At 42.6% G+C, this 20,622-nt stretch overlaps 1 protein-coding gene across 2 annotated transcripts in view; it reads left to right on the top strand.

Annotated features, from left to right (window-relative positions):
• The window catches only part of LOC122418047 (uncharacterized), an 85,069-nt gene extending 64,447 nt beyond the window's left edge, over positions 1-20,622 (top strand). For both annotated transcript variants that reach the window (XM_043432049.1, XM_043432048.1), the window contains 3 exons: positions 14,161-14,231; positions 17,904-18,197; positions 18,388-20,622. In XM_043432049.1, the coding sequence (XP_043287984.1) occupies positions 14,161-14,231; positions 17,904-18,197; positions 18,388-18,504 (482 nt within the window). In that variant the 3' untranslated portion in view covers positions 18,505-20,622. The remainder of the gene's footprint in view (positions 1-14,160; positions 14,232-17,903; positions 18,198-18,387) is intronic.

Here is a 20,622-nt window from a genome sequence, read left to right as displayed (position 1 = left end):
CCGAAAATCTCGCTTCTCGTTCAACCCCTTTACAAAAACGTCGAAGCCTCTGAGAAGCTTTTTTCGGGAGCACTATTTCCGGACATTCGTCCTGGAAGCCCGATATGCTTCAGCGTAGGATCGAAGGGTAGGCGCCGAGGTGGCGCGTCTCTGCGGCGTCGTCCCCCTCCCGGGGCTCCGTTACATCTGCCCCAGCGAAGGTTTCATCCCCTCGAAATTTTCTTTGCGCTCGCTCCCTCTGTCTTGTCCTGGTTCCCAGCATCTCCATTATCGTTCCTCAGGAGACTGTAGGTCTCACCAGAGACTGAGGAGGGAGATACTCGAGGGAGTGTATGGTCGTGTAAAAATATTGCGTGAAAGCCAAAGCGAATCGGGGTCGTCGGGGGCAGTGGCGGGGGGGGGGGGGGGGGGGGGGTGTTCCGACCGGACGTTTTATCTCGACGTTGTTTTGACAGGTTGCGATATCCGGTAGCGAGTAAAAGCAGCTCCGTTCTCTTTTCACCTCGGCATAGCTGGCCCTCGTTTATTATCGGAGGCGAGGGACGACGGCTGACTAATGGACCGAAGGATTCCTCGGTGCGCGTGGTTCTTCACGCGGGAATGTCCTTCGTTGGAGGGCTCGCCGGGGGCTGCTTGTCCTCGAATTAACTGGCTCTTCGGCTCCTCGAATTAACCGTTTTTCTCCAATTTTCGTAGTCCGGCGGGTCCTGCGGGGGGGAGGTTCCGGAATTTTTCTCCGTCCCCGTCAGAGGAGCGCTCGGGGAGTAGCACGGTCATAAAATCGAGGAGCGAAAGGGCTCGAGGCACGGAAAGGAAAATATATCATCGGCAACCTATCGATTTTCCGCTGTAACGATGATGTATTTTCTTTCCTTTTCCGCAGCAGCCCCCCCCCCCCCCCCCCCGACCCCAGGCCCCCCGCCTTGTCTCTTGACAACGCGTGACCCCGTGAACTCTCGACATTGGATATGCATGAGCTTCTCTGAGACACGATTAAAGTACGATTATGTAGGAGAGAGAGAGAGAGAGAGAGGCTCGAGTCAAGTTCACCGAACGCTTAATCGGATTTCGCTTGAGCAGGGATCCCAATTTATCCATCGATTACATGACATTTTTCCGGCACTCCCCGCAGGAAGAGACAGCCACTTTGTTTCTGTCCAGGAAAATTTTTTGTGAGTGAATTATCGCGTTGTTGGTTTATTTTGGTCTCGTTATCCACGGGTTATCAGGATCCGGGTGAATTTACACAATTTTATCTGACGCTTATCCTCGTTTACCATCAGGAATAACTACTTCGTCAACCCCTCCAGCCTCGACGAATAATAAACTGGAAAAACACGTCGATTCCACAGCCACATCGGATGCAGCAGTGCAACCGCGCCGCTATCGCTTCGAGAGAAATAACCAGCGTCGCCCGGGGCCGGGCGACGAACCGTTAAGCAGTATCTACCTGCGTCCGATTATCGAAATTCTCGGCTATTTCGAAAGAGAGAAAAGAGAAAAACAAGCATGGACAGAAAAAAAATTAAAATAAAAGAAATAGTAAAAAATGGGCGACTGTACGAAAACAAAAAGAAAAATATATAAACGAAGTAATTCGCACACTCCGGCTCCGATTTCGCGTCCATGACGATCACGAGGAAAATAATTATTGAATAATCATCCGCCCAAATATAATAGAAATGAATTTTTTTAAATAAAACCAAACGAATGCGAATTTAAGTCCATAAACAAAAGATTAATGAATTAATGAAAACTTCATTAAGGTCGTTCCCCTACGACAGCCTCAACCAAAAGTTGCATCCATCTGCATATTAAAAGGGTTGATAATTCGTTCGGATCGTAATCAATAACTTTGTAAAGAGCCTATATATGTACTCGGTGCCAGCCGATATAGTACAAATATAATTTGCTTTCGTAAAATTTATTCTAAAAGTATTTTTGATCTGACATCGCGAGTAAATTTTTTGACGGAACTATCCGGGCTACGCTTCAACACACAGAAAAGGTTGCCTATACAGACGACACTCGCTTGTTCGCTTGCAAAATATATCGCATGCAGCCTAAACCTTCGTACTTCTTGAGACTGTATCTGTCAAACTAGATAGTCAATCACCTTGATTTTTTTTCACAAAATCTGTGTTATCCTGCTCTAGCTCCTCCTCGTTTTTTATAAACTTCCTAATTTTATTACTAGCGGTAGAATTAATAATGTGCTGTTTGCCTAGGCATGGTCCATATGTTACGTGTTAATTGAGTCAACTTCACTTGCATATATCTCGGGTTCGGGATGGTGAAACTTGTTAAAATTTTATAGAGGTGTTGTTCATACGTCAAACAATACGTATGTCAAATTTAAATAATTTCCTAATTTAACTGTCTCGTGGAGGAACCACCTTAAAGCCCTAGCTATGTGCATGGGGCACTAGAATAGTAAAAAGCATAACCATGTTTGAGAACAAAAAAAAATTAAAGCAGACAACGCGAAAGATAACAAAATGGAAAAAAAATGGTGACAGCCTACTGACAATAGTCCGTCGAGCGTAACATAACTTACAATAAAGTATGATAAAGTAAAATAAAGAAATATACATAAATTTTGAGACGCAGAGCTTGAAACAATAGTAAATTTTTGAAGTCCGGTGTCTCGCTGAGTTATCCTACGTTCAAAGGATATGAAACTATGAAATAACGAAAGATTATTTAAAAAATAAGGTAACGACAAAGAAGCAAAGAAAATTGGTGACAATTTTGATTTGAAAAATTAGAAAAAATAGTAAACTTAAACTTAAACTTAAGGTTCGCTAGGTCAAAAAGAAAAATAGACTGCAAAGCAGAAATAAAAGCAAGGCTAATAAACAGAGAAGTGAAAATAGAAATTTGTCACGTGAAACTGAGAGAGAAACGTCCCCAGTTTCGTTGGTCGTGTGGTTTCGTAATTGCGAATCGTTATACCGATCTCGATGTCCATGAATCCGAAAATATGATCGTTCAGCCAGGGGGCTACATTATTCAACAAGTAAACGTGAATAAATTGAGTCCCCTTGTGCTCTCCCCCGTGGCAGGATTATTTCTCCGGAGAATAAATGGCACGGAACACAAACTGGAATTGAAAGCGTTCGCAGAGTGATTTCGCGCGCCGGGCTGGCAGTGGCACGCTCACAAAAAGCACGTTGCGAAATTCAATCGACTTTAGGTACGCATCGCTTAAAACGGACGCTTGCGATCGAGATTTTGAGAAGCTTCGGGAGCTGCGAGTGTGCTAAGGAAATTTAATGCAACGAGAAACAACGAAAATGCTCGTAAACCTCCGCAGTTTTTGGCGCTTTTATGAAATGAAAAAATTTATGACGATTTTTATGAAATCGTTCCCCCGCTTGCACGCTTCGGATTTTTCAGTCGCTGTAATTACCGAGGTTTCGAACCTCCTGAAACTCAAGAAAAGCTGATTTCGACGGGGAGTTTCTTGGCGGAAAAACGCACGAGCGAATAATGAGCTCGCATGCATGTTCGACTCTCCAGCAACGAACGTATCCAATGTCAACTCAAATTGGCTCTGCTCTCCTGCTCCGCCTCCTCGTCTAACGAGCTTCCCTCGAGTTGTTTCACCTCGTCAAAACTCGCACTGTGCGGCAACCAGGGTCCTTGATAATGATTACAAAATTGCTGCCTTCCGGAGAGGAATTCGCTGCGGGAAGCAGCAACAAAAAATCTCGATTTCACTAACTTTTTTGTGAGAAAAATTCGACAAAATCGACGAGTCGGTTCAAATCTGTTTCCAAGGTAGCGAGCAGGCTGGAGGACGAAGCAGATTTTTCATCCTCATCAACCCCCTCGAAACATAATTGAATAATGATACTAAAATAACATTGAATCACTATGAAAATAAAATTACGATGGAAATGTCAGTGAGACAAACATTTTTTAAACCAAATATCAAAACAATGTAACGAGAATGAAAACCATCAAATTCAAATGTAAATTAAACAATAAAAGCCGAAATCTCGTGCGACAATTTGCTTGGGGCTGCGACGAAGCCCTCATTGTTAAGGCCCTACATGCTTAGGGCCTTAATTCGCAGGCCCGATCGGGCCCCGGTCGGAATGCCACGCTTTTTAGACTAGGTCCTCAGGAGGTAAATAATTAAGGGAATGAGCAAAATAAAAATGAGAATAAAAGTGAAGTAAAAATGAGAATAAAATAAAATTCAAGATAATAAAATTAATCGGCTAGTAAAGAATTAAAAAATGCTGGAAATTTTAAAAATGCTAGATTTTTCATTTTGGCTTCCTCGTAGAGGAAGCTTCAAGCATTGTTCTAAAAGCTTGAGAAAGCAATTTGTTATTTTTAATCTTTTTTTAAATAAAATTTTAACTTATTTATCGACTTTCAACTTGTCCAAATTAATTTCCAAAATTTAAAGCGGATTTTTCGAAAAACTCATAATTTCGTGAAATTCAAAAAATCATAAAATTTAAACCGCTCAACCGATATTTCCCAAATTCAATACCAACCTTCCTATTACGATAATCTATTTATAAAAAAAAAATGATTAATAAATCTTAAAATTTTCGAAAGTTAGAACGTCGACACCCTTTTTATGAAAATTTCAAAACCTCGTAGAATTCGTATTTTTTTACGAATTCTAACAAAATTATCAGAGAACGAAGAGCTTGTTAAGATTATGCATAAAACGGTAGCCCTGTATCCCAAATCGTTATCGAGTTTTATAACGCTTATGCGTTTGAATTTTGCAGTGCCATAACACACACACACACACACACACACACACACACACACACACACACACACACACACACACACACACACACACACACACACATCCGGACATTTTTTCTGGATATGATTTTTTGATGTTTTTGGACATTTTGAGTACATTGACATTGAAAACTGGAAAAAAAAAATGTCTATCGTCACATAGCTTCCTATGAGGAAGCGAAATGAAACTAAAATAATAAAATTTAAAAAATATTCATTACGAAATTAAAACTAAAATGCAAATAAAACGAAATAATAATAAAAATAAAAAAATGTAAATAAATAAAAATGAGAGAACAAAAGCCAGAACAGTTGGAATAAAAAAGTCCGAAAAAAAATGTGATTCACCATTCCAAAAGGTGAGTCAAGTGTCTATTAACCCAGTGCGTGCGTGTGCAGTGCTCGAGTCCGTAATACAGCTCGCGTATCCGAAGGAGGCTTATTGATTGAGAGGATTAGTTCGACGTGCTTGAGAAGTGAAGAGGATGCGAGTGATCAGAGGAAGAGTAGGAGGAGGAGGATTGAGCGATAATGCGGACAAAGGCCGAGTCCCACAGAGCATAAGACCAAACGCCACTCAATATGCATTCGGGTTTGGATCACCGATTCATTTGGCGATTGGGACTGGAAGCGAGGAGGCTGATCAGTTTCCCTCCTTTTTCCCTGCTCCCTGGGGGAAGCGACGACAAAGATGTTTGTACGTCGCTCCTTCTCCGGTCCTCTTTCTGTGGGGCTCTTGAGCGCGTTGCTCCATGAATTATTTAGCGTCGTCGAAGTGGCCCTCGTGAGAGGAGGCGCCCGCGCGGAGCTTCGTATTTGCCCTCAAACCTCGAGCCAAACCGGCCTGGCCCTCCCGAGCTGGCTATTCGAGCATCATCGGGCTCCGCTGTGCTCTACTTCATTTCGCCTTCACCCTCTCGTAACCTGGTTATCGAGATACGCTGCTCGATGCTTTTTGATCGAAAACATTGGAATTTCGGGGGCGGACGATTTTCTCACGGTCCTTGGAGGGGGCACGGGGTTCGGGGCACGAGGATTTCGCCGATAATTCGATGGGGATGGCAGAGGAAAGTAGCAGATTCGTGTCATCACTGCGTTAGGAATCTCGAAAGGGTTTTGAATTGAAAATTCAATTAATAAGAAAAATGGAGGGCTTTCTCACGAAAAGCTTTTACGCCCGTCTTGGGTGGGGCTTGGAGTGCGATAAATTTATTATTTTACGGGGAAAGAGCCCTCGAGAGTGACGACAGAATGGGTGGGGGGTTGATGGAGGTGGGGATCGCGGGAATAAGACGAAGAAATAAACTCTTACGAAGCTCGCAGTGCCTCTGGGCGGTAGTGAATAATGATTGGGAGCTTCGCATCGGTGGGAAAAGACGAAAAAATGGGAAAGCCTGGGAAAGGAGTTGGAAGAAATGTCGAGAATTAGCATAATTCGATATATTTCATGGGGAAGCAATTAGAAGAAATGGAATAAAAATGGATGGCGAAAATGGGGATTTCTCATTCGATATTCCGTTAATTGAAAATTCATTTTTTTATCGTTTTATCAACCCTCCCCAACGAACCGACTCAAAGCTTTTTTTCGTATACCAGCGAATCCTTTCCCCGGAGTAATCATTAGTTGGCTGATTTAATCTCCTCGTAATTTAATGCTGAATGTATATACTAAGTGAGGCTCGAGTCATAAACTCTGACTCTGACGGTTCTCTCGCGTGAAACGGGAATTCCCTTTCAAACATGAACCCCCTTCTCAATGCAATATTGATTCGATTTCACAACGCGTATAGCGCTTACCCTTAGCCAAGTATTCATATATGGATAGACCTGCTCGCACACATGTCCTCTCGTCGAGTGGGAAATCTCTCGCTCTCTCTTAGTCTCTCTGCTTCTCTCTCTCTTCACTTTCTGGCTCTCTCTCCTTCTCTCGGTCTCGCTCTCTGTGTCTCTTTATCTGTCTCCCTGTCGGCAGAAGCTCGCTCGAGATTTGCATATGGAATTACAAGGCGTACCGCGGCTCCCGCAGCCCTGCAGGGCGCCGCCAATCTCCACTCTCGTCATCGCCCGCTCGCGCGTCACGCGCTCGGATCTACCCCCGACCACGAAATTTCATTACTTTTTTTTTCTAGCCCGCCCCGCTCTGCCCTTCGCGGCCCGCACATGCTTTTCCGTCTGTTTTCTATGACGTAGAAAAATGTGTATCAAAATACTCCGACGTCGCATTCGCTTTCGCTTATCTCCCGCATCTTTCCATTCCTTTTCAAACTATTTCTTCCTCTCTTCTCTTTTTTAGTGCTCAGGAAACAATGGCTACGTTGGGGGCTTTCGGAGCTGGAAACCGGCGCGAGCTCGGGGCTCCCGAGGGACGAAAACCAAAAATTTATTGATCGCAGAATAAAAACACTTTTTAACAACTCGAACGCAAGCAACAAAAAAAAACAATGCTTCTCTCTAGTTTTTCAGCTTCGTGTTCCACAGAATTCTAGAGAATTCGTTTTTTGTATTTTTTTCATTGACAATATTACAAATTACTATCTGTTTCGTGGGCAACGTTCAGATAGTCGTGTTGTGACATTTAACTTCAGCTTCGGTCTTCTTATTTCGTTGGTTCGATCGAGAACTTTGCGAGCCAGTGAATTCGCATGTTTTTACGAGTCTTTTTGTGTATTTTCTGGTAATATTTCTGTGTCATATTTGCTCGAAGTTCCCCATAATTGTATCCCATTCGTCCATGTGGGTTTGAGCACTGCTTTGTTATTATCGAGAATAAAAACAACAGAATTTTGTCATTAGAATGCAAATTGAAAAAATGTTAACAAGAATAAAAGTTTGAAAGGAAATTTCGTTGGAAAAAGGAGGGTTTTCTCGATGGCATTCGGAGCAAGAATCCGCGGGCGATCCATCAGACAGGGAAGAAAAGTCCTTCGAGAAGTTCAATGTTAATCCTCAATTTAGCGGGATCTGGAAATCGAATGAGCGGATCGACGTCGCGAGGGAGGGAAAACGAAAAAAATGTTTCCGGAGCAGCTCGATCTCGAGAAGGATTTTCGCTCACTTGTTTTTCCGTGCGAGCAGCTTGGGAACGAAATTTCATGAGAAATCGTCGTACTCGAGGAGCTCCAAGTGCGACGGGGCTCGAGCATCAGCTTTTTTAGCACTCGCCGACCCACCACCATCCCAGTCTCTCTCTCTCTCTCTCTCTCGCTCTCGTTGAATGTAAATCGGCCCGCCGCGTACTTTCGAATCGGGAATGTGCTTGATTCGCGTCATTAGACGCTGCGACCGAGCTGAACAGATTCAGTTTAAATATTGGAGTTTCCATCAGAAATTGAAGCTCGCGACGGCCGTTTTCTCTTCGTCAGACGCGACGACGTTTCAATGAAACCCGAGCGAAAGAGAGAAGCGAATGAAATATTATTCATCTCACTAATACCGAGATAAAATACCAGAAACTTTGGTCGTTTTGCTCGAATGGAAATCCTCTTGAGTACTCGACTCAAACACTCCAAAATCCAGACATTAACCCTCGAACTGCTGTACCATTCGGTGCGAATTCGCACGAGCAAAATTTCTGTTGATAAAAAGCACTCGAAATTGCTGTTTTTTAACGGAGTTTTTTCGCTTCCTGGAATTGGGAGGTCCGTTAAACCAATTGCAGGTGATTGGGCAGGAAATTTTACCCCAAAATCATGCACTTATGTCCGCATTTTGGTTCGATGTTGAGGGAGAGATGGTGAGTTGAAACGACGAAATGACGTTTCGTGATTTCTGAGGTTCCGGCATGAGTTTGAGCTTTCGGGGCTTGATTTTGAAAGTTTTTGAGGTCCTTCGAGTCTCAAGGTGATCAAGGAGGTGAAAATATGGGAAAACGAGCATTCGCGGGGTCGAGGGATCTGAGGAAGCGGGCAAAGCGACGTCGGAGGTCGCTCGCTCGCTCGTAACGTAAAATTGCACATATTTGGACTGGCGGATGTATTTTCAGGTCGGGGCTGAGGCTTGGTTGAAGCAAGTGGACAAAAAAGCGGAATCCCTGGGGCGAGCTGTGTACGGGGGCGGTTCCGATTGCTCACGACCGCAGAGTGCATAGCAATCGTCGATTCTCTCTCGCTCGTTCGCCTCCCATTTCTCCGTAGGATCCGAGAGCAAAACGTCGCTTAACGAGCAAAACGTTTTGTGCCACCTACAATCGCCAGGGGGCGACGGGGCCGGGCGCGGGAGCGAGGGAGCGAGAGAGACTCAAAGTTTGCTAACGTTTGCGCGATTATAGTGCCGCGGGCTTTGCACTCGCTCGAAGAATGAAAATCGATTGCTGCGGCGAGAGCAGCGAGCGCGGGACCAAAATAAAAGCAAATTCCTGACGAGCGCGAGTGAAACTCGTCCTCACGTCAGTAATCAACGTCGAGCGATTATCTTTTTCTTCTTTCCTCTCCCAAAACGCTTGCTCTGTTGCACCGACTTATTCGCCGATACCTCGATCCAGAGGAATCTCAACGATGTGAAAGCGAGTCAATGGACAGTCTTTGAGCATGTTTTTTCAATGAAATTACCACGGACAATCGTATGTAGCACAATATTATTAAGAAATTTTTTAATGATTTTTTAATGATAAATAATATTCAAGTTCATTTCATTGCGAAAAGGATTTTATGCAGAATTATTGACACGACTCGCGCTCGTGCAGTGTGAAAAGTTTACGTCTGACAACGTCGGACGTAGTCAATTGACAGCTGAGGTTAGAGCTTAGGGTAACCTCAAAAAAGTTCCATAAAGCATTGTACAAGTGTTTACTTTTACAGGTTGTGCGACGTGGCTACGCAACTTCACGGGATCATGTAATCCTGAGTTTCCGTGAGCATGTGTCGTCTTTAACTTTATATTTCTAATTCAGAAGTCCGTTGCCCCCCTTTTTTTAACGAATCGTTAAAATCCCCAGGGTTCAATGCAAATAATAGACGTTTTTTAAATCATCAAAAAGGTCTGATATAAAAATACATTAAATTTTGAGTTATACAGGCTTCGGTGTCATTGTGGCTATAGATGACACGTAAAATTGAGCTCTTTTCGACTTGAAATATTTCGATCAACTAGTCGGTAAGAGACCTTGAAATTTCAGAGAGATTAACTTTTAAGCTTGGGCTATAACATACAAAAAAATTAGAGTGTCATCTGAAAGGAAGTTGAGGCCGTACAGTGATTTTTTTTACCCAAAAGTTATGACCTGTACCTTTCAAAAGTTAGGCCAGTTTACAGTTTGGCAATGCTGCATATACACTTTAAAGAAGAGTTGGGAAAAAAAAGACGAAAAACTGGTGAAAGCTTAGTCGAAAACACGTACAGTAACGATCCTAGACTCAAAAAACTGCGCGGGAAACAGATTATTATTGATATAATCTCAGCAAATCTTCTAATAAATCTGAAAAAATTGACATTATACAGCAACCCTCGCTCATGCTGCCCAACAAATTTCATATTTTTGGCACCATTTTTAACGGAGATATCACTGAATGACGTCCACAATTGATTCCAAATTGTTATTGATTTTTCTCAGCAACGACGCTCCTAAACTGTGTGAAAATTTAACTGATTTTTTTTTTTACACTTCACTTTATAAGATGCAATCGGTTTAAAAGCGATGACATCATTTTCGTTCTAATGCCTCAACTCCCTTAAGGTAGAACGGTACCCCTTTCCGGGCCAGGCGGTGAGAGACTCCTATGCCATGGAAAGCCTCTCGTCTTACCAACTGCACGTGAATTTAGTTTCTGCTTTTCAATTAACATGAAAAAATCATAATTGTGTACTTTTATATGAAAAAATAACTATTTCAACCATAATATTCCTAATTTTGGCAAAAAAAAGCTTCTTACGTTTTATGCTTCAAAATATCGAACATTTGCTTTGACAGCAACAATGCAGGATTATGCTTTCAGTTTTTGACCAGAAGAGGGAGACAAATTTCGTTTATTCATTTTATTTTGCACACTGCGGATAAACGGTGCGGTGAAATCACTGCAAATTTAGCGAGAGTTATTTCGACAGTTGGTTCATCGACTGGTGTCCGTTTCATCAAAAAGTGCCTCTTTCAACAGTCGTTTTTCAATGTTTTTCTGCGTTTTTTACCGCTTTTCCATAAGATCAAATGTAAAAAAGTAAATCGATTTTCTCAGAAACGGTATGCTCGAACCCGTTGAAATTCCGAGAGGAAATAGTTTGCACACTTTCCAACGTATCTACCAATTTGCATAAAAATCCCTCTTTTTTGATACACGTTAGCGTTCCACCTTGAAAAATGGAATGAAAAAGGGGAAAAACTGTTGCAGCGAGTTAGTTCGACGAAAATCTCGGTAAAAAATCGCGAGGCAAGAAAACCGGACGAAAGTGATTCAAGTCCGGGCATTTCCGGTCGAGAAACTCGGTTGTTTTTTTCGTAAGCCTCCGCACCCCTGAAAGCGGTGTTCGATGGAGAAGCGAATTTGCAGCTTTTTTCGCTCTTTTGTTCCAGCGAATAATTAAGTTTGTGCGAACAAGGCCCCCGCTTTTTTCGTCCCCGTTGTTTTTCCCTTCTTTCACTTTTCTCTTGTCCGCGAGGGGCAAAATGTGTGTTCGTTGAGATAAAAGGCACGAGAGAATCGATAATAACGTGACCGTCACTCTCTTCCATCGAGAGTCAAAATTCGCTTCTTTCTCTCAGCTAGCTCGCTCTCACTCGCCCTCTCCCCCGGCCTTCCCCTCGCCGTGTTCCAACTGCTTCGATAAATATTGGAAAACCGAGAGCGCTCGTTCGACAAGCTAGACAAAACCTCCGTTTTTCCGGTTCGCACGAGCGAGTGCGAGGAAAAGTGAGGGAACGAGGCCGAGGATTCTCGTTCCTGCGACGTCGTTTTTTCTCCCAAGGCACGAAAACCTTCTTTTTAAGCCCTTCTCCCCCCGCCCCTGGCCAGAGTTCCAATTTCCTATTGAGACTCGTGCGCGACAAGATTTATCGAAGCAATTCGACCCAATGTTTCAATTTTTATCGCCCCTCGTTCGAGAGCCTCGTATACTCGAGCCATTTTTCCACCTGCAATTATCTCCGACAAAATATATTTTCCTCCTTTATTTCAAACGACGCTAAACGCGTACGCTCCAAACTGTGTTTACCGAGCACCACGAGAAACCCAAGTCCATTACTAGAGAAAAGGAGCGAGTACCGCGGGAGCCCTCGAGCCTCTAGGCCGAAAAGCATCATCAAAATTCCGTCACATCCTCCCCTTAAGAGAAACCATTTCAATCTGCCAACGTGATTTATTCCATTTTTGCTCTGTTTCAATTAAAAATTAACTTCCGACTCGCAAGTCTTGTATTTTCGTTGAATGGACTTACGGTGTAACCAAATCGAAGAAAATCTGACGATTTTATTATTTTTCAATGATTTTTTACTCGTTGTTTGAGTGAAATTTTTTCATTTTGTTTTCGCTTTCATCTCGATTGCTGAATTTTTGTGTTTCGTTGATACGTTTTCTGTTTTATTTTTAACTAAATAGGTCCTAGGTTTTCCATTTTCTTTCCAAATACGTTTTAGTTTGAATTTTTATTAAAAATTATCAATATCTGTGTTTTATTTTCTTACTTCAGATAATTTATTTTACGAAATAAGAGTAATAAAACCAAAGAAAATTACTGTAAACAAAAATTTATTGGCACTTTGATAAACATTTTGTCATTTTTCATTTCCCACAATTTCCATTCAAACCTCATCACATTCATTAATCTCGCGAGTGAGCAAACGTTTTATCCCCACGTGTCAGCCCGTTTCAAAAAAGCTTTGATTCAGTCGGGAAAAAAAAGTGCGAGAAAAAGTGAGAGGCTGGTAGACTCGCCTGGGAATGAAAGTACAGAGTAGAAAATTTTTGTCGCCTCTTTCAGATCGTTTTTCCCATCCGTTTGTGCGCGTCCTAATATATAGAAATATGTATGAATAGCCTTAAGTGGAAATGTTATTGCGCGACTATGTTGAAATAACGCTCTTGTATTTCGCGTACCGTCTGTAGGGAACGAGCTTGGCAGATGCTGGGGAGGTTGAAATATACCTCGAGCGATATTCCCCTGGCATCGAGGAGCCACGTATACCATACCCTCGGCCTTTAAAAGCTCTCCCCCTTCGGATTCTCTCGATCTCTCCATTATTGGTGTATCTCGAAAGACGGGGGCGGGGTGGGGGTAAATATTGCTTGAAATCGAGAGCGTCACTTGTCTCCTTCCATTTGGAGAACGTTCGACTTCTTTGATGTCTCTTCGATCTTTGTCCTCTTGGCGAAGCTTCGCAGCGAGGCTTTATAAGCTTCTCCGCGGGTGCTGTCTGCATGGGTTTCGAGACGGTTTTCCGACGTCACGGGAGGGGGTCAATATCGCTTTTGTGAGGAGGGGACGAGATCGGATGTGCCAAGAAATGATTGGCAGCCCTTCGCTCGCGAGTTGCTTCAACTAATTTAACTTCAAGCCATGAAAATGGAGTTAAACTGTGCACGTTTCCGGTGTTTATAACTTCGGGTATAGAAATTTACGGTCGCGAGTGATTCGCTGGGGGGGAGGCTGCCAGGGACCGGAAATTTTGCTTTTTTCATTCCCCCCCCCCCCAAGGACCTTTTTACTCCTCGTCATTGCCCCTGACGTCAGAGAGCTTTGGGAAGCTCCAACGGAGTCTCGGACAACTCGGTAGAGTCCGCATTCCTCGGAGAAAAAGCACTGAAACGTCGCAATCCTCAAGCGAGATTTCGTGCTTCGTTGCTCCTGCTGCACCGAGATTCCTGATGGCCAATTTTACGAGGTCGAACCACCACGTCCAACACCTTTTTTCATTACTTTCGTCTCGTTTCAAGAGAACCCGAAGCTCGAGAAGCGACGGGAGATTCCAGCAACGATTCCCAAGCCCCCAATCGCCGAAAATCTTTCGCACCCGAATTAAGACTCGAATCGCTTTCGCTCCTCAAAACTCTATTTTCCTTCTAAACTATGTGTGCGAATAAAAATTGGAGTTGAAAACCCTCAAAGGACGATTCAAGCATTGTAAAAGAGAAAAAAATCGACAAGCGTTAAAACAAAAATGAAAATACATCGAAAGATGGTTTACTTCAGAGAAGAAAATTGTGAAAAACTAAAAAACTGAAAAACAGCATGAGAATAAGAACGAAAAATCGATCGGTCCAGCAAACCTGCTTGGACAAATCTCCGCCTTAAATTCAACTGTACATACTTGAAAAAATATTTAATTTCGTTGTTTCTCTGAAGACTGGCAAAAAGCTATCTAAAAAAAATCGAATTTCCACGTCCCTGGGGTTTCTCCATTCCCAGATGTCCGAGCCCTCTTTTGAGGTTTCTAAGAAGCTTTTTCTTTGTTTCCAGATCTGGACACGATGCTGTACGGTTACACGAACAGCATTTACGTACTGGATCACACCCCGGAGTCTCTGCCGGTGAGTAAAAACAATCAAAATCGAATGGCGAAAAAAAATAAAAATAAACAAAAATCGTTTTATCCGATTGGGTAATCGATTCTTGAAATCGAGCTCGGTTTTCAAATTTTTGGCACGTTAACGCCTCCCCCCCCCCCTTCCCCTTTTCTGGAGGTGCTGGAGCGTGATTCGGTCGTTAAGGGTGAAAAAAAAAACAGCGAGCAGCAGGATCTCAATTAATCTAATTAGTGTACACGAGCAACGGGCTTGGGGGAAGGGGGGGGGGGGGGGGGTTGAACGATAATTGGACCGAGAATCGGGGGCTCGAAGACTAATACCCACGTTCGTACCGATTCACTCGGACGTGAAACGCGAATCGTTGCGGAATCGACGAGACTGGGGCAAAACGGGGTACATGAAAAAACTAAATTTTTTTCTCCGCTCTTCGGACTTTGTGATTTTTTTTCCAAAAGCAAAAAAATAATCGAATTCTTTCAAAAGGTTCTTCGTTTTTTATTACTTTATTCAATTTTATTGAGAAAAAAAAATTCTAATTTATTTTCGTTTTTTTTTTTTTTAATACTTTTGTTCGTTACACCTAAATTCCTTAACGAGCATTCAAGGTGCGTCGAACTGGAATTGCAGGGAAAACAAGTTTCACAAAATTATTGTCAAAAAGTGTATTTTGTCGAGAAAAGAAATGTTTGTTTTTCGTCAAAAGTTGCACAACGTGGCAGCAATACATTGGTTGATGTTTGAGAGCAAGAAACAGCGGATGGTCCTGAAACTTCTTCAAAGTTCGATGTTTCCTTAGGTGGCTCGTTTTGCCTCGGTTTCCCTTAAACGCTTGTGAGGTAACAAGCATTAGATACAGTTATGAAAGCGCGTTCGGGAGTCACAGCTGCCGGCGTTTTATCGACTCTGTGAGCTTCAGGGTGTGGGAGAGGAGGCGGGGGGGGGGGGGGCTCCCCCCCGAGGGAGCCCCCCCCCCTCGGCTTCCCTCCCGTTCTACCCTTTCGTTGTTGGCTACGTGGGGCGATCGAGTTGGCTTAATTGCACCCGAGAATCGATATTCTCGCTTCGTTTTAATAATGGCATCGAGAAAGCTCGTTGGGGGAGGAGGCCGCGAGTGTGTTTCGTTGGAATCCGAAGCAGGTCAAATGTGCGGGGGTTCGAGGGCGGATGTCATCGGCTGCGGGGCGGGGGGAGGGGGGGGGGGCGGCGGCATCCTGGTCCAGAGGGGAACGTTTTTGAACTGGACTCCTGGGGAACGAAGGTCGGGGTTGCAGGGGATCCTGGGGGGGACTTGGGGGTACTTCTGAGGGTGTTTTTACCCCCCGATGGGCCCTGGACCCTCCTGGGGGAAGATTCGTTCGAGTTTCTTCGACTTCCTGGACAGGGTGGACTTTTTTCTTGACTCCAGATCCGGAAACCCTCTGACGGGGGCGAGGACACCGAGAAAAGGGGGGGGGCGAAAAGCAGACAGGGAAAAATGCATGCTTCTTTCATTCGCTTGCACTCGTCCCAACGGAAAATGCCGGAGGGACGGAAAGAGTGAAAATAAAAAAATGGAGCCAGACAAGGAAACTCCCTCGACGGTTCCTTCGCGCCCTCCTACGCTCGTTAAGAGAATAATACCGACGAGCACCGTGTTTGAGACTTCCGAACCCCCCCACGACCGACTCCCACCGAGAAAAGATTCTTCTTTCGAGACTCCCAACATCATACGAATTAAAGTGGACCCTTGTGAAGCCTTCGCCCTCACTACTCTGCACCAACCTCCCCACCTCCGAGAAATAACATTTTGCTTCTCTTTTTCCGACACTTGACACCCTCGAATGCTCACTATTTTTAGCGAATAATCTCGAAAAGTTCAAGTTTTTTTTTCAAACTCCAAGAATCTTGATGTAAAATTATATTTAAACTTTTCAATAAATAATGAAATTGAAACTGGAGTAAACTGATCAAATTTCGAAAATTTATGAATCGATTTGTTGAAAAAAAATAAAATTTTAAATTGATATAATTAAAAAAGTAATTTATTGATGAATTTTTTAAATTTCATTATCAAATTATGAATATTCATGATGAATTTACGATTCCGCATGTACCCTCATCTAGGGATTATTCACTATGAAAACGTCATTGAAAAAATTCGTAAGCTACCTTGTCGACTACCTTTGAGGTCGCTCTTTTCAATGGTGTCATTAAAAGTTGGCAAAGATCCTTTTTTTTTATTCGGTTTTTGCAAAATAAAGCAAAAAAGTAGCAATTTTATAGGTCCGTTTTTGTTTTAATCGTGCATAAATCGTGTCCTCGATGTTTGTACTTTCGAAGTATGTGCTTGGTTTTTTTCCTTACCACTGCAAATAAACGGTGAAATTGCTGAAATAAAATGTCTAATTTTCAGGGTGTTCAAATTTTGTGCTGAGAACGGGTATTTTAGAGTTGCTATTAGTTTTACAAAATTAATTTGTTTAAACAATCTTTGACATAAAATGAAAATTTTCAAAAATGATTAATTACGAGAAATAATGCATTGGTAATATGTTGCCACTACACGATCGAACAAATTATTTATGAAAATATTTATTAAATTTTTTAAATTAATCAACGTCAAAAGATCCAAATTCCATTTTTTACATTCAAAATTTTTTGTTTTTTATTCTTATTCAACATTTTCATTTCCAATTGATAAATTTCGTAAAGCACGTAATAAAAGTACAAAAAAATTTAATCGACACAGATGAAGAACGAGGTTTTTCCATTGATTTGAAAAACCAGCCCTCAAAGCCAATCATGGAAATAAATTTCGGATTGATAATCAGTCGATTATTTATTCGGCAGCGTGTGAAATGAAATTTCATTGATTATCGTAATAATTCATAAGATTTTTTATGAGAAGCGAGTGCGGTGATTATGCGTAGAAATAGCATATGCACGAGGTTGATTAAGGGGGCAGCATATCAGTGTGACGGGCTGAAAAATAAGGTATTTTTTATGATTTTTTTTTTTAACGGCTCGATCGAATTATTTGAAATTTTGTGTATTAATTATTGAAGTAATGAAGTATACGAGGAATTGTTTTTCTAATTTTTCCACATTTTATTAAGCAGAGGAGCGCCCGCAAAATGGCGTCTAAAGAAAAAAGACTCCCCGTCGGTTGACAGCACAAGTGTGCCACAGCAAGCATCTGAAACGAAGAATTCAAAAATATCATTAAATTATGACAGCACAGCTATCGCAGCATCGTAGAAAATTTGAAAATTTCGATTAGAAAGAACAAGGCCCCCGTTTAAAAAAAATCGAATTCTGCACAAAAATTTTTCAGTAAATTGTTAATAAAAAACAAAGCAAACAATTGAAAAAAAAAAAAAACTCTACGATGCGACGACAGCGAGAAGTCTTCTGAAGAGAATCCATTTTGAATGAAGTCGATTGGACAAAATTTGACAGACTTATGTGCTGACAACCATGTCAAGAAACGTGCTTTCGAAAAAAACGCGCTTAAAGTTTCGAGAGGATAAAATTGAATAAATATAAAACAAGTTCTTACCGATCAGTCTCCTGTCCGTGGACCATAAAGAAGCTCTTTGCGCCCAAGCCCTTTTTTCTCACCCTGCCATTCCCCCTTAAAACGGGATCGGGGGCGTGAGTCGATATTAAAATGAATTTCATTAATTTGGCCGACAGGACATGGACATGCTGCAGCTTTTTGCATCGCCCGCAGGTCGAGCCCTGGTGACAGGTGACAATCGTTCATCGACAACGTCGTCGAGAACGCGAGGAGGATCGAGCTCGTCGACCTCGTTGTCGCGCGAGTCCTCACTGAGAGGAAAGAAGTCGAGGAGGGCTTCGAGTACGGTCAGTCTTCCAACGCCGCCACCCCGACAGCGTAAATCGAGTGCCGAACTGTACAAAGAGGCTGTCGAGATACTGGGTCTCACGTGTTCCTTAACTGACAGCTGTCGTTGCCTCGATTGTCAGGTAAATCAAGGAGGAAAATGTGACGTGAAAAATGCCAAGAAAAAACGGGACGGGTTGGAGGATTTTTCAAAAAATTTCGTTTTTTAGGTCGCTCAGTATTCCCCGGGTCTGCCGGACCCGGCGCGTGCACCGGGGGGTTTGAGGGGCTTGTTTAATAAGGAGAGTAATCGATCGTGGACTTTTGTTGCAGAGCAACTATTTCGACTGTGACGACGACTGCGGTGACGCGAGAACGGAGCTGGCAGCGGGCACGCCGATCCTGTTGGACCACGCGCTAACTCACCCGCTGACCTGTTCCATTCAGTAGCGAAGAGGCGTTCGAGACAGGATCGCGAAGGCGGAGGAAGAAAAAAAAGGGATAAATTGGAAGGCCTACGAATAAGGAGAAAGCCGACGCAGCAGAGCGACGATCCCCTCGGATCGAGCATCGATTCATAGAAATAAATTTCTTCCATTTTTTTCCTTTCATTCGCTAAAAACTATTTTCCTCGTTGTGGTACAGGCGAAGGAGAAAACAAAATCGAAGCTCTGCCGCGAGCGAGCGTTAAATGCATGTATAAATGTCTTTCGAATTCCTTTTTCATAAAACAAAAACGTTCACTAATGGAGCTCCCGCAATTTTTGTACATAGAGTGTACGACGCGTGTTACTATTTACAACGCCAAATTTTGACGATATTATTCAAAAGATAAAAATGACTTAAATTGTATTAATGAAACAACTCGTGCCAAAAATCCCGCCAAAATTATCGGTCGCCGCGATCGAACGTACCTACGATAGCGATAATTTATGAAGCAGAACGTACCAGCACGTAAGGTGCTTTACTTTTGAACGCTGGAGCCTTGCACCGCATCGAAAACGAGCCCAAAAATGTTAAATTTCAAAAACTAAAAATTTCTTTTCGCTTACCTCGATTTTTCACCATCAAACACTCCACGAAACTCATCAAACTCCACGCCATTCTCTTCCTTGTAAAAAAACGAAGAGAATCGACTATAATAAAAGCAAATTATCACGCCAAACGAGCGTTTTATACTGTCGGAAAGATCGCAACAGTTTTCGAGCTCGCTGCAGGGCTCCGCGCTCGAAAAATAGTCCGTAAGGCTCTTCGGAGGTTATGTTCAAACGCTCCACGCAACTCGAGAGGCATGCGTATGTATAGCCGTTATTTACGGAATTGTCGTACTTTAGATCGCGCTAAATGACGAATAATAAATAATAATAATTAAAACTAATTACAATGATAAAGAAAATAGTGAATTAAAGAAGCGTAAAGTAACGATAAAATGAATCTACTCGTTATGAATTTATTACAGGATTTTATTAACGCGAACTTATTTGTATAAACGTATGCGTAACGAGTATGCGAGGAAGTGAACGAATCGTTTAAGAGAAAGAGATAAAGTAATGGAGAAGACGAAAATGTGACAGTTTTGTCGGTGGAATGATCGGTCTACGCGAAACTGAGCGAAGGGGCGGGGAGAGAGAAAAATAGTGTGACAACGACGAACGAAGCGGTAAACGAGGTTAGCCCTGAGTGACGTATGCTTCCGCGGCGTCTGCGAATGTCTCCCGAAAGTTCCGAGCCGACCGTTGGTTCATGTTTCTGGGGTGGGGGGTGAAGTAGTAACCCCCAAAGATAACAAAAAAAATCAAAGGATCGAAAGTGCCAAAAACGTTGAGAGTCAAAAGCAAAACAAAAACATTCGCAGTGGCTAAATGTGCGTGTGTGCCTGCGTGCGCGAGTGTGCGAGGTTAGAATACGTAATCGCTGCGAGTATAAAACAAGCGCGTGAGAAAGTCTCATAAAATAAGGAAAAAATCATTGTCACAACATTAGGAAATATATCGCGAGTCATGCGAGAATGCGAGAGCGGACTAAACGTAACTGCATCAGAGATCATTTCTTAAGCTTAGATAGAGAAAATACTCGATCGCTGCTCGCGCCGAGCGATCTGTGCCCGAGGACAGGCTTGAGAAAAATTGTGCAAAAAAAGAAAAAAAACGAGATCGAAGGAGGATTTTGGTGGGAAGCAAGCGCGTCCGAAAGTCAGCCGCGAGTCAACTTCTGTGTCCTCGATCTACTTAGATCGACTCTATACTCATCCACGAAAGTAAACGCGCAGTAAAATTAGTCTCTAATTAAATAATATATATTTTAACGTCAAGTACACGAAGCGACGTATTTGAGGGAAAAAAACGAGAGAGAGAGAGAGAGAGAGAGGGGAAAAGAGTGGAAGAAGAAAAAAGCAAACCCTGCCTTGCCGTCAGTCGTAATGAAGGTTGATATTAATTAAACGAAAAAAAATAAAAAGCGTCATATATAAATACGAGAAAAAAAGCATACACGAAAGAAAAATAGAACGCGAGCTCTCACATTATAATTACAAATTATACCGTTCAATAAATTTTGTTTGTCGTTTTA

The sequence above is a fragment of the Venturia canescens genome, chromosome 11 (assembly GCF_019457755.1).
Source record: "Venturia canescens isolate UGA chromosome 11, ASM1945775v1, whole genome shotgun sequence".
Classification (NCBI taxonomy): Eukaryota; Metazoa; Arthropoda; class Insecta; order Hymenoptera; family Ichneumonidae; genus Venturia; species Venturia canescens.
This window is presented reverse-complemented; position numbering and strand designations above follow the sequence as displayed.